The following is a 10,215-nucleotide window of genomic DNA, read 5'->3' as shown; positions in this document are numbered from 1 at the left end:
ACCTCTGGATGTTCCTGAATGGAAATGGGAGAGTATCTCCATGGATTTCGTAGTGGGATTGCCGCGAACACAGGCTAGTTATGATTCTATATGGGTGATTGTGGATAGATTGACAAAATCCGCACACTTTTTGCCAGTTCGGGTAGATTTCTCTGCTGAGAGATTGGCTAGGCTCTATGTGAAGGAGATTGTGAGGCTTCATGGGGTGCCTGAGAGCATTGTTAGTGATCGGGACCCGAAGTTCACTTCTCGCTTCTGGGGAGCATTGCAGGAGGCTCTTGGCACTCAGTTGAGACTGAGCACTGCTTATCACCCACAGACGGATGGTCAGACTGAGAGGACCATTCAGACGTTGGAGGATATGCTGAGGGCTTGCACCCTGGAGCAGGGTACTGCATGGGATCGATATCTCCCGCTGGTTGAGTTTTCATATAATAATAGTTTCCATGCTAGTCTGGGTATGGCTCCCTACGAGGCCTTGTATGGTCGCAGGTGTAGGACACCTACTTGTTGGTCAGAGGTTGGAGACACAGAGCGGTTTGGATTGGATTTTGTTCAGGAGACTACTGAGCAGATCAAAATGATTAGGGATCGTCTGAAAAAGGCTCAGGATCGTCAGAAAAGTTACTATGATCTCAAGCATCGACCTCTAGAGTTTGAGGAGGGAGATCATGTGTTCCTGAAGCTGTCACCGGTTACGGGTGTGGGACGAGCCCTTGGAGTGAGGAAGCTGAGTCCGAGATTTATTGGACCCTACCAGATTCTTCGTAGGGTGGGACCGGTTGCCTACCAGCTTGCCTTACCTCCACAATTGGCAAATTTGCATGATGTGTTTCATGTTTCTCAGCTGAGGAGATATGTAGCTGATCCTTCTCATGTGGTTCAACCTGATAATGTTGAAATCCGGGAGAATTTGAAGACTCCTGTTGGATCACTGAAGATACTCGAAAGAGATGAGAAGAAGCTGAGAAATAAATCTATTCCTATGGTGAAAGTCCAGTGGGAAGGAAGGACGCCTGAAGAGTCCACTTGGGAGCGGGAAGATGAGCTTCTCCGGCAATATCCTGAGTTTAAGGACAGGTACGTTCTTGATTTTGCGGACAAAATCGCTAAAAGGTGGGGTGACTATAATAGCCCATCTTAATTAATTAGTAAATCAAGTGTAATTAATTAATTAAGCATGTTTTACTGAGTGAAATTAAGTATAAGGCTTAATTAAATGAATCTGAGTCACTTTGGAGTTAAAAAGTGTACTCAGTGAAAATTAAGGGGTATAAATGGGTACTGGCAAAAGTACCCAAAATATAAAAATAAAAATAGTAATATTCCAAGAATAATATTCCTGACTTTTGTGTAAAGTTTGTAATTATTGGAGTTGAATAGATAGACGAACCAATACCCGCTTAAAGCCACTTAACCTATGTTAAGTGACTAAAAGCCAAAATGAGCCCCAAACCCCCCACTTTCCCGTCGACAGAAACAGAGAAGAAAGGAAGAAGAAGGAAGGAGGAGAAAGGGAGAGAGAAGAGAGAGAGAGAGGAGGGAGCAAATCCCAACGGTTTTGGGTGATTCAAAAGCCTAAATCGCTTAGAATCTCGCCCTCTTTCATAATCCAAGCTTAGTTTTAAGTGGGGAGCTTTGTGTGGTGAGATATTGGCTCTCAAAAATTCGGCCCTTTGGTGAAAATTGGGGTTTTGAGAGTTTCTACCTCCATTGAAGCTTGAGGAGCCATCAATCCTTGGTTGAGTGACCATTGGTGGTAAGATTCTAACCCTTGAACCTCATGATTCCTTGAAATTTGCATGAGTTAGGGTTTATGAATAGTGTTTTAGGGATTTTGATAAAATGTTGTTAAATTAGCTATGTTCTAGGAAGAATGGAGCTTGAGCATGTTGTGAAAAATACTAGGAACGACATTTAATCGGTGATAATGAGCTTAGATAGCTAAATGCTTATATTTGGAAGATTGCAAGAATATGACACTTGGTTATGAGTTTTCTTGCATTGTTGAACCATTGTTTGGTTGGTCATTGATTGTATCCTTGTGTTGTCTAGGATTGAGGCAATTGGATCAACATTAATTGACCAACCTTTGGAGCAAGCAATGGAGATGGATTAGTCCTTGAAATAGGTAAGTTCATCCTTGTGTTATGGTATGAATAGGATAGTTTGGATTGATGATGATGAGTTATCCTTGAATGCAATATGTTAATTTCATTACCCTTGTATAGGTGTATATTTGTAAAAGTTGATCGCTGAAACTGTTGGTGAAGAACAAAGGTCGACTGAAGCATTGAGGTAAGCCTTCGGACCCTGGGTGTAATTCCCTTGACTGTTCTACCAAGCCCTGAAAGGGTAGAGGTTGTGATTGTGTATATAAATGCAATAAAATAGTGTAATGCTTTGTTATACGTATGTGTATGCATTTGGTGTGGCATAGGATGGTGTTTCCCTATGTTGGTATGTTGCATGACGATGCGTAAATCATACTTGGTAGTTAGCTGGCCAGTAGGACTATTTGCATCTGAGTTTCCTTAGGACAGCTTGAGAGCTCGAGGGATTTCTCCTGGAGATGTATTGCACTTTGCATAGATATGTATTTACTGCATTATTATTGTTATTGCTATTACACTGATATGGAACTGTGGGGTGGAGAGATGCTCCAAGGACCCCTGGTTTACTGGATATATTCGTATATCTCACCCCGTGTTGTGGGGACCCCCTTTCAGGTAAGGATGCTGCAGGAGCCTCTGGTGGAAAGTGGCCATATCTGGATTATGCATGAAATGTGGCATTTCTTTTGAGATTGTACATGTTGTTTTGTAGCTCACATGTATAGAATTAAATGAATAGGCAATGCTAGATTTATGATTTGTATATTGGAATGGACTTAGCCTATGCTCATGCCTTTGGTCATCTCTTTTGTTGATGGGAGCCAAGGGAATGATCATAGTGTTTTGTAAGCTAAGTTCCATGATTTGTAATGGCTATGTAATGTAAATGATACTTGAAATTCAATATATACATGCTTGTTATGTATTGAGTTATTGAATTGGTTGGGCTGAGAATAAATTAGGTACCTAGTGCTAAATTGGGAAATGTTGAGAAAACCTACTTGAAATTCAATATATGCATGCTCTGGGCGTGGATCTCACGCTACGGGCGCGGGGGTTCTGGAGGTTTCGCACCCTTTTCTTAGAAAATGCATAACTTTGGCTACGGTGCTCCGATTTGAGCGCGGTTTGAACCCACATATAGCTAATGAAGAATCCTATAACATAGTAGAAGATGGGAATCATAAAACGATTTTAGAATTAATTTGATAATTAAAGTGATGAAGACATTTAACGACGTATTGTCAAGTAGAATAGGAATATAATATTAAGTTTAGTCCCACTATTCTGCGAAGTATATATAGTTATGATCACGCACTTGGTTATTTAAATCCGGCTTGTTTAAAAAGGAAAAATTTATCCGATTTTCTAATTGAACCAATGTGATTGTAACTGCGCTTAATGCCGTACGCAATGATAACAATCCGGTTCTAGAACGGGGTGTTACAGTTCCCACAAGGATCTTTGCGTTCTAACTTGGAATAAATTGGTAATTGCTAAACAGAACTAAAAATAAAATAAAATCAAATTAAATGCTACTACTATTCTAAACTAGTACGCTGAAAATGTTTTTGTGGAGATTTTCTCTTTTTAAAACAATGATTTTAGTTGATGAAAAGATCTTTACTTACTGCCTAGAAAAATAACTTAACTAAAAGACTTGTAAAATAATTTTTGAATGATTTTCTTTTAAGTTTTAAAACAGAAAAATAATTTCAGATTTGAACAAAAATGACAAGTGACAAAAATTGGTTTTAAAACAGAGTTTAGAAGTAAGTTGGGTGTCAATTTCCCCTTCCCTCATTTGTCATTAGGATGCTTTAACAGAAAACAAAAATTGCTTCCAGCTTAACAAAAATACTAAAGTAATTGTTGTTTCCCAACAACAATTTTCTTCCACTGACAATAGTTGGCATATCCCTATGTCACTGTTGTTTTAGGACCTTGAAATACCATTTTCACAAGTTACATGGGGGTAACTTCATCCTTGGAGACATACCCATTAAGAGAGATTTTCTCTCAACTTTCCATGTGCTCATAGTGGGGTCTAGTGTGAGTTATTTCCCAATTATCTCACACCACTAAGAGCTGCCTATGTGAGAACATCACATAAAAACAAAATTCAGCAGTAAAAATGCACAGTAAACAAATTGGAATTAACTATATAAACATCAAAACATCATCTAATAACAATGAGTTTCGGGTACTCTTTCAACCTAACTCTAAGAGAATTAGCTCATCACCACAGGTTGATGAGCTAACATACAGCAAGAGTACATGATAAAAACAGAAACTTAAAAATGTACTAAAAATAAAACTCAGGAGCTATCAACAGCCGATAGCCCTGAAGCAGTGCTCATGAAAAAATTACAAAACAGAAAAAACTAAAATTGAAAACAGAAACAGAAAACAGTAACATAAAATATTCTAAGAGCCAAAATAAAATTCAGCCGAGAGAAGAGAGGTAGGGAGAGAGTGTCCTACAAAATGCCTTTTTCCCTTTCTTTATAGCTCCTCCAAAATCACCTCCTCCAATCGTACGTACGCTCCTCGCTCCAATCGATCGTGGGTGTCCCTTGCACGATTAGCAACGCACCACAAAAGTAGCTCCAGCCACTAACAACCTCCAGCTCATCAATTTGTTTGGATTTTCCTTGTTGTAACAAAATCGGCTAGGGTTTGTGTGGGTTGGTTTGATTTAAGAACTGAACCGTGAGTAGGCTAGGATTCTGTGTCTTCGACCGATTATGAAGGGCGGTCTAGATCGGTGAAGGGATTTGGAAAGAGCGGTTGAGATGAGGGTCTAGATGGAGGTGGGTTTTCTTGGACGGTTTGAGTGCTAGGGGTTTTTTTTCTCTTCCTTTCTGATCTTTCTCACGATTCTGCCTCTGTCTCTTGTTTCCCTTCTTTTCTTTCTTTTCTCACTTTTCTTCTTTTCTTCTTTGGGCCATTGGTTGGTTGGTTTTCATCTGGCCCATTCTTTTATTTTCTTCTTTTGATTTGGTTTTTCTCACCTTTGTTTCTTTCTTTTCTCACTTAGGGCTTCTGATCAACAAGGATTGGCCCAATTTTTCTTCATTCTTTTTGCTTGGAGAAATAACACTAATTTGGGACTGAAACATACAAAATCAGCCCATTAGTATTAAAATCAGAATTCTGCACTTCAATGCAATATTCGGGGTTTTAATTTACACAAGATATCCTTTTCATTCCCATTTTAACATCAAAACACATGTTCAAAGTCACAATGTCGATTCAAGTTCAATAAATGATAAATATCTGAAGAATGAAAACAATATCAGAATAGCCAAAGGACAATGGTGCCACACCACAACCTGAAATGCTTTGCACTAATAGCACAAATTTTACAAAGGAAAAAAAAATATAGTCAAACTGAATATGCAATTTACAGAAAAACTGCCATATACCTGATTAGATGGTGAGTGGCCAACAAAATTTTGCATAAAATGTGCCATTTGCGATTTCAATGTATCAAACTCAGCCATCTTGCCTTTTATAGTGTCCAATTCTCCTTTCAGGGCATCATACTCAGCTTGTGTAGGACCACTACAAGAAGTTGAGGCTGAACTGGTAGATGTTCTACGGATTTGGCTTGGGACCACCCCAAAACCCATGCCTCTAACTCGACCTGGGTGCTCCTTCCCAAACACATTTACAAAAGCCTCATCTTCGAAATTGGCTTTATCCATCTCTATAATTAAATTATCCTACATACAGGGCATGAGAACCTTGTATAAGTGTACCTCAAAGCTAGAAATTGATATAAAAACAAATTACAAGGAAGTGTTAATACATTTTTTAGCCTAGCTTCCTCATTCACAAAATTGCCATCCTTTTTTATATGAGAAACAGCATACATCTCACCTCTGCTAAATTTGCGTCCTTCTTGTATCTCCTGACAAATGCCATGACACCAAGCCCATTATTTCCATTAATTACAGAAGCAAAATAGTGACATAATAAAAGATTAAACATTTTAATAAAACCATACCAGCTCCCTTTTCCTCCTTGCTAACGTCTTTGAGCCAAGTGTGTGTGGGATTGTTTGTTTCTGTCTATTTGCAGTATTGATAATACTATACTTCTGCATGATGGAAGAAACAAAATAATTAACATATTAATTTTGAATACAAGTGACAGCAACATACAAAGGCAGTTTTGCATCCTTCGTTACCTTTGCCTTCTCACTTGTTTTGTATGTCAAAAAACTTGCCCATTGTTCTCTTGTCATGCCTTCAGGGTAAAGATCAAGGTTTTCCTGAAAAGTTTTATCTTTCTCATATATTTCATTGGCTAGTCTCCACCTATTGTCTTTCCATTTCTTACCCATGTTGCCCATACAATAATGGTAGTGGTCATCATTATCCATAACGAATCTCTTCTGCAAGAGAAAAGTGAGCTAAAAATTGTAAATATTAATATAATTACAACAGGAACCTATTTGAAAATAAAAAAAGCATTCTGACCTTAATAGTGCTGACCCAAACATCGTCCTTGTAGATCTTAGGTACGTCAGGCCACCTTGCATAACTTATAGGGAATATGTTAGGGTTACATGCAATGTGTCCCAAAAAACCACCGAATAGGCCAGCAGCCTCCCCAACAGGTTGATTGTCTTCATTCCATTCAAGAACTACCCTCTTATGAGGAGGAAGTACCAAAAGATCCCGCACACGTAATCTCTCCTCATCAGCCATTCCATTATCAGCTATTACATTGTTGTTAATGCAAGTGCCAAAAATGAAAATTACATATAAGTGAGAATGTTTAATCAAGTATATCATTATATAAGAATGCAATACAGGTAAATCAGACGGAGTTACCTAACACATCAACAACCCAATACTTGTTGCATGTCCTTTGGGAAGGGTTTCGTGGTCTTGGATTTGAGTCCTCAGATTGACGACCAACTGATTCAGATTGAGATATTGCTGGTGTAGGTTGAGCAGATGAAGATGCAGCATGTGTAGGAGCAGATTCAGCAGATTGAGCAGAAGGAACTTGTTGGTGGACCACTATGTGATGTGGCTGACTATTCAGTTCTTCAGTCGTAAGTTGGACGTTTATGTTCTGTTCTTGTTCATTGCTTATGAGTTCATTAGCATTGGAGGTTGTCGAGTTGGTCCTTTTAGTGAACCTTTTTGTACGTGCCATTGTCCTGCTTACATAAGAATGTTTGCAAGCATACATATTTATAGATACAGAACATAAAAATCCCAGGTAATTAGTAACACCAGCAAAAAGCAACATGACAATTTCTGTTTTAAAATTTAAATCAGTGAAAAACAACATGCTACTTTAACTTGCGCATATTATACCTGCAAATCAGAATGTACTGGGAATTTTAGACATTTTAATTTCATCCAGCATGTACATATTTTGATCTATTTAAAGCATAATGTTTACATATTTTTGCTTGCAAATAACTTTGATAAGTTGTTTATCACAAAAAATGATGTAGTGATGTGAACAAAAAACACCACTTAACCTTAAGCACAATACAATACCAAAAAAAATTGTAATCTGCTCAAGTTATAACTATATTCAGGCAAAGTATTATGATATTTCCATTTCTTCATCCTCGTTTAGATTAGCAAGGACAATTGGATTGTCATCATCCGTGAAAGGTCGTGATAATTGTAAAGGTGTTGTGTCATCGACATCAACCTGATCCAAGTTCTGTGATGGAAATTGGCCAGTCCATGTCATAGCGTCTTCACCCATATCATACAAGTCTCGTGGCTTTACATGAACTGGAATGCTCCAACCTTTTTCTTTCTCATCATCAACATAAAACACCATTTGAGCTTCTGAAGCTTTAATATATGGCTCATCATCTTCTTTTTCACCAGTATGTATTAGTTTTGAAAAGTTTACTTGCGTAAATCCCATTTTATCTTTCTTTAGCCCTCTTTGAGTAGTGGTATCAGCCCATTGACATTTAAACAAAGCCACTGTGAATAAACCATTGTAATTAATCTCTATGATGTCAATCAATTTACCATAATAAGGAACCCCCCCACATATCATTTGGCCATCTTTACTACTTGAGTAGCTTCTAGTGTCAAAAGTCCCATAAACCCCACTATTTTGTGTTTTCAGGTTGTTGTCTCTTTCTAAGGTCCGAAACTTAATGCCATTTACATTATATGCATTAAACCTTCTAGCTTCATAAAATGGACCTTTAGCAAGAGAAAGCATGATAGCTACATCTGATTCCTCAATATTGTTGATATCTACAATAATCTAGACAGACAAATGTATTAATGATAATGCTTAGAATTTTATATAAATTATTACACTAAAGGTGTATCTAATCTTTGCTAGTTAACTCACTCGTTTGGAGAACCAATCTACAAACTCTCTATGAACCCGCTTATCTATCTCTGCTTGACTTCGAGTAGTCCTCCTTAGTTGCCTCTTAACATCTGTCCTAAATTCCCTAAATAAAAACTTCATTTAAATCTTAAAAACCTAATAACTTAAACAATGACAAGAAATTGTTAGTCAAAAACCTAGGTACTTACTGAAGATATTTTTCAACAAGTGGGCAATTGGTAAGCACATGTCTATGTGCTTGTAATCTTTCCATGTTAGTGAGATTGCAAAATGTTGATGCACCAATTGGCTTACCTACTTTGGGGAAAAAAACATCAATGCGCGTTTGAGGCTGTATATCATCATGAGCATCATCAACACGTCTAGGTCGATTCCACCGAGTCTCAATATTGTCCAAGTACCTTGAGCAAAAAGTTAAGATCTCTTGCATAAGGTAACCTTCTGCAATTGAACCTTCTGGTTGTGCCTTATTACGAACATATGATTTTAATTGTCCCAAATACCTCTCAATAGGATACATCCACCGATAGTGAACCGGACCTCCAAGCTTAGCTTCGTCAGCAAGATGAACAATCAAATGAATCATGACGGTGAAAAATGAAGGGGGAAATAACATTTCCATATGGCATAGGGTTAGCACAACTTGACGTTGTATATTATCCAGTTCCGAAACACTCAACACCTTACCACATAGTTGCTTGAAAAATGAGCATAATTCAATCAAGATGCTACATACATTATCAGGCAATGATATTCTCGTAGCCAATGGTAGTAGTTGCTCCATCAATATGTGACAATCATGACTTTTCAACATCCCACTCACTCGCATAGAATCAACATCAATGCACCTAGATATGTTGCTTGCGTAACCATCAGGTACAGAGATATTCCGCAAAGTCTTTAGAAAAGCCTTCTTCCCTTGATTGGTCATTGTATACACTGCTAGAGGATATTTTCCATTGTCATTTGGCCAAAGGTCAGTCCTGCAACCCATTCTTTGTAGATCTCTTCGAGCACTTAAATGATCTTTTGATTTTGAAGAATCATTAAGCAACGTGTAAATGATATTATCGCATACATTCTTCTCAATATGCATCATGTCAAGATTGTGGCGCAATAAATTATGTCTCCAATATGGAAGGTCAAAGAATATGCTCTTCTTTTTCCATTGTTGGGCATTCCCTTGTGCATCACGATCACCAACTCGGTTCCTTTTCCCTCTTCTGCTAACTTCGGGTGGTTAGCATGCCATTTCATGTCTTCAGTGGTCTTTGTAGACAAGAACAATCTTTGCAAGCGTGGTTTAAGTGGAAAATAACGTACAACTTTGGCAGCCACTTTACGCGTGCTATTTCCATGTTGTGGTTCACCTCCTTTGGCACAAGGTTTCCATCTAGATAAAGTACAAACCTTGCAAAATTGCATGTCTACATTTTCCTCACCCCAATACAACATACAGTTTCTTGGATAGCATGTATCTTCGGTAATCCAATCCCAACTTCGTAATAGTTTTCTTTGCCTCATAAAATGAAGAAGGAATCTTTGCATGGTCAAATGCATCGTGTATTAGCTCCAATATTAAAGACATCGCCTTGTCACTTATCTTGCACAAACACTTGATATGATATAACTTCACAATAAAAGAAAGCTTTGAATATTTCTTACTCCCTTCATACAACGGTTGTTCTTTCATCTTTTGACTAGTTCGTAAAATTCTTTGCCTCCATAATTTTCTTCATGT

At 37.9% G+C, this 10,215-nt stretch overlaps 1 protein-coding gene across 1 annotated transcript; it reads right to left on the bottom strand.

Annotated features, from left to right (window-relative positions):
* Nucleotides 1-5,375: 5,375 nt before the first annotated feature.
* LOC133296944 (uncharacterized) lies at nt 5,376-7,289 on the bottom strand. Its single transcript, XM_061495989.1, has 7 exons — nt 6,959-7,289; nt 6,602-6,843; nt 6,310-6,516; nt 6,127-6,219; nt 5,929-6,030; nt 5,543-5,842; nt 5,376-5,393 (listed from the first exon to the last, which is right to left on the bottom strand). The coding sequence occupies exons 1-7, from the start codon at nt 7,287-7,289 to the stop codon at nt 5,376-5,378; spliced, it is 1,293 nt and encodes a 430-aa protein (XP_061351973.1).
* Nucleotides 7,290-10,215: the final 2,926 nt, after the last annotated feature.

This window comes from Gastrolobium bilobum, unplaced genomic scaffold (genome assembly GCF_033153095.1).
Source record: "Gastrolobium bilobum isolate Gb01-03AN ecotype WA unplaced genomic scaffold, APGP_CSIRO_Gbil_v1 utg20024, whole genome shotgun sequence".
Classification (NCBI taxonomy): Eukaryota; Viridiplantae; Streptophyta; class Magnoliopsida; order Fabales; family Fabaceae; genus Gastrolobium; species Gastrolobium bilobum.
Note: the sequence above shows the minus strand (reverse complement) of the source record. Positions and strands in the feature narration are given on the sequence as shown.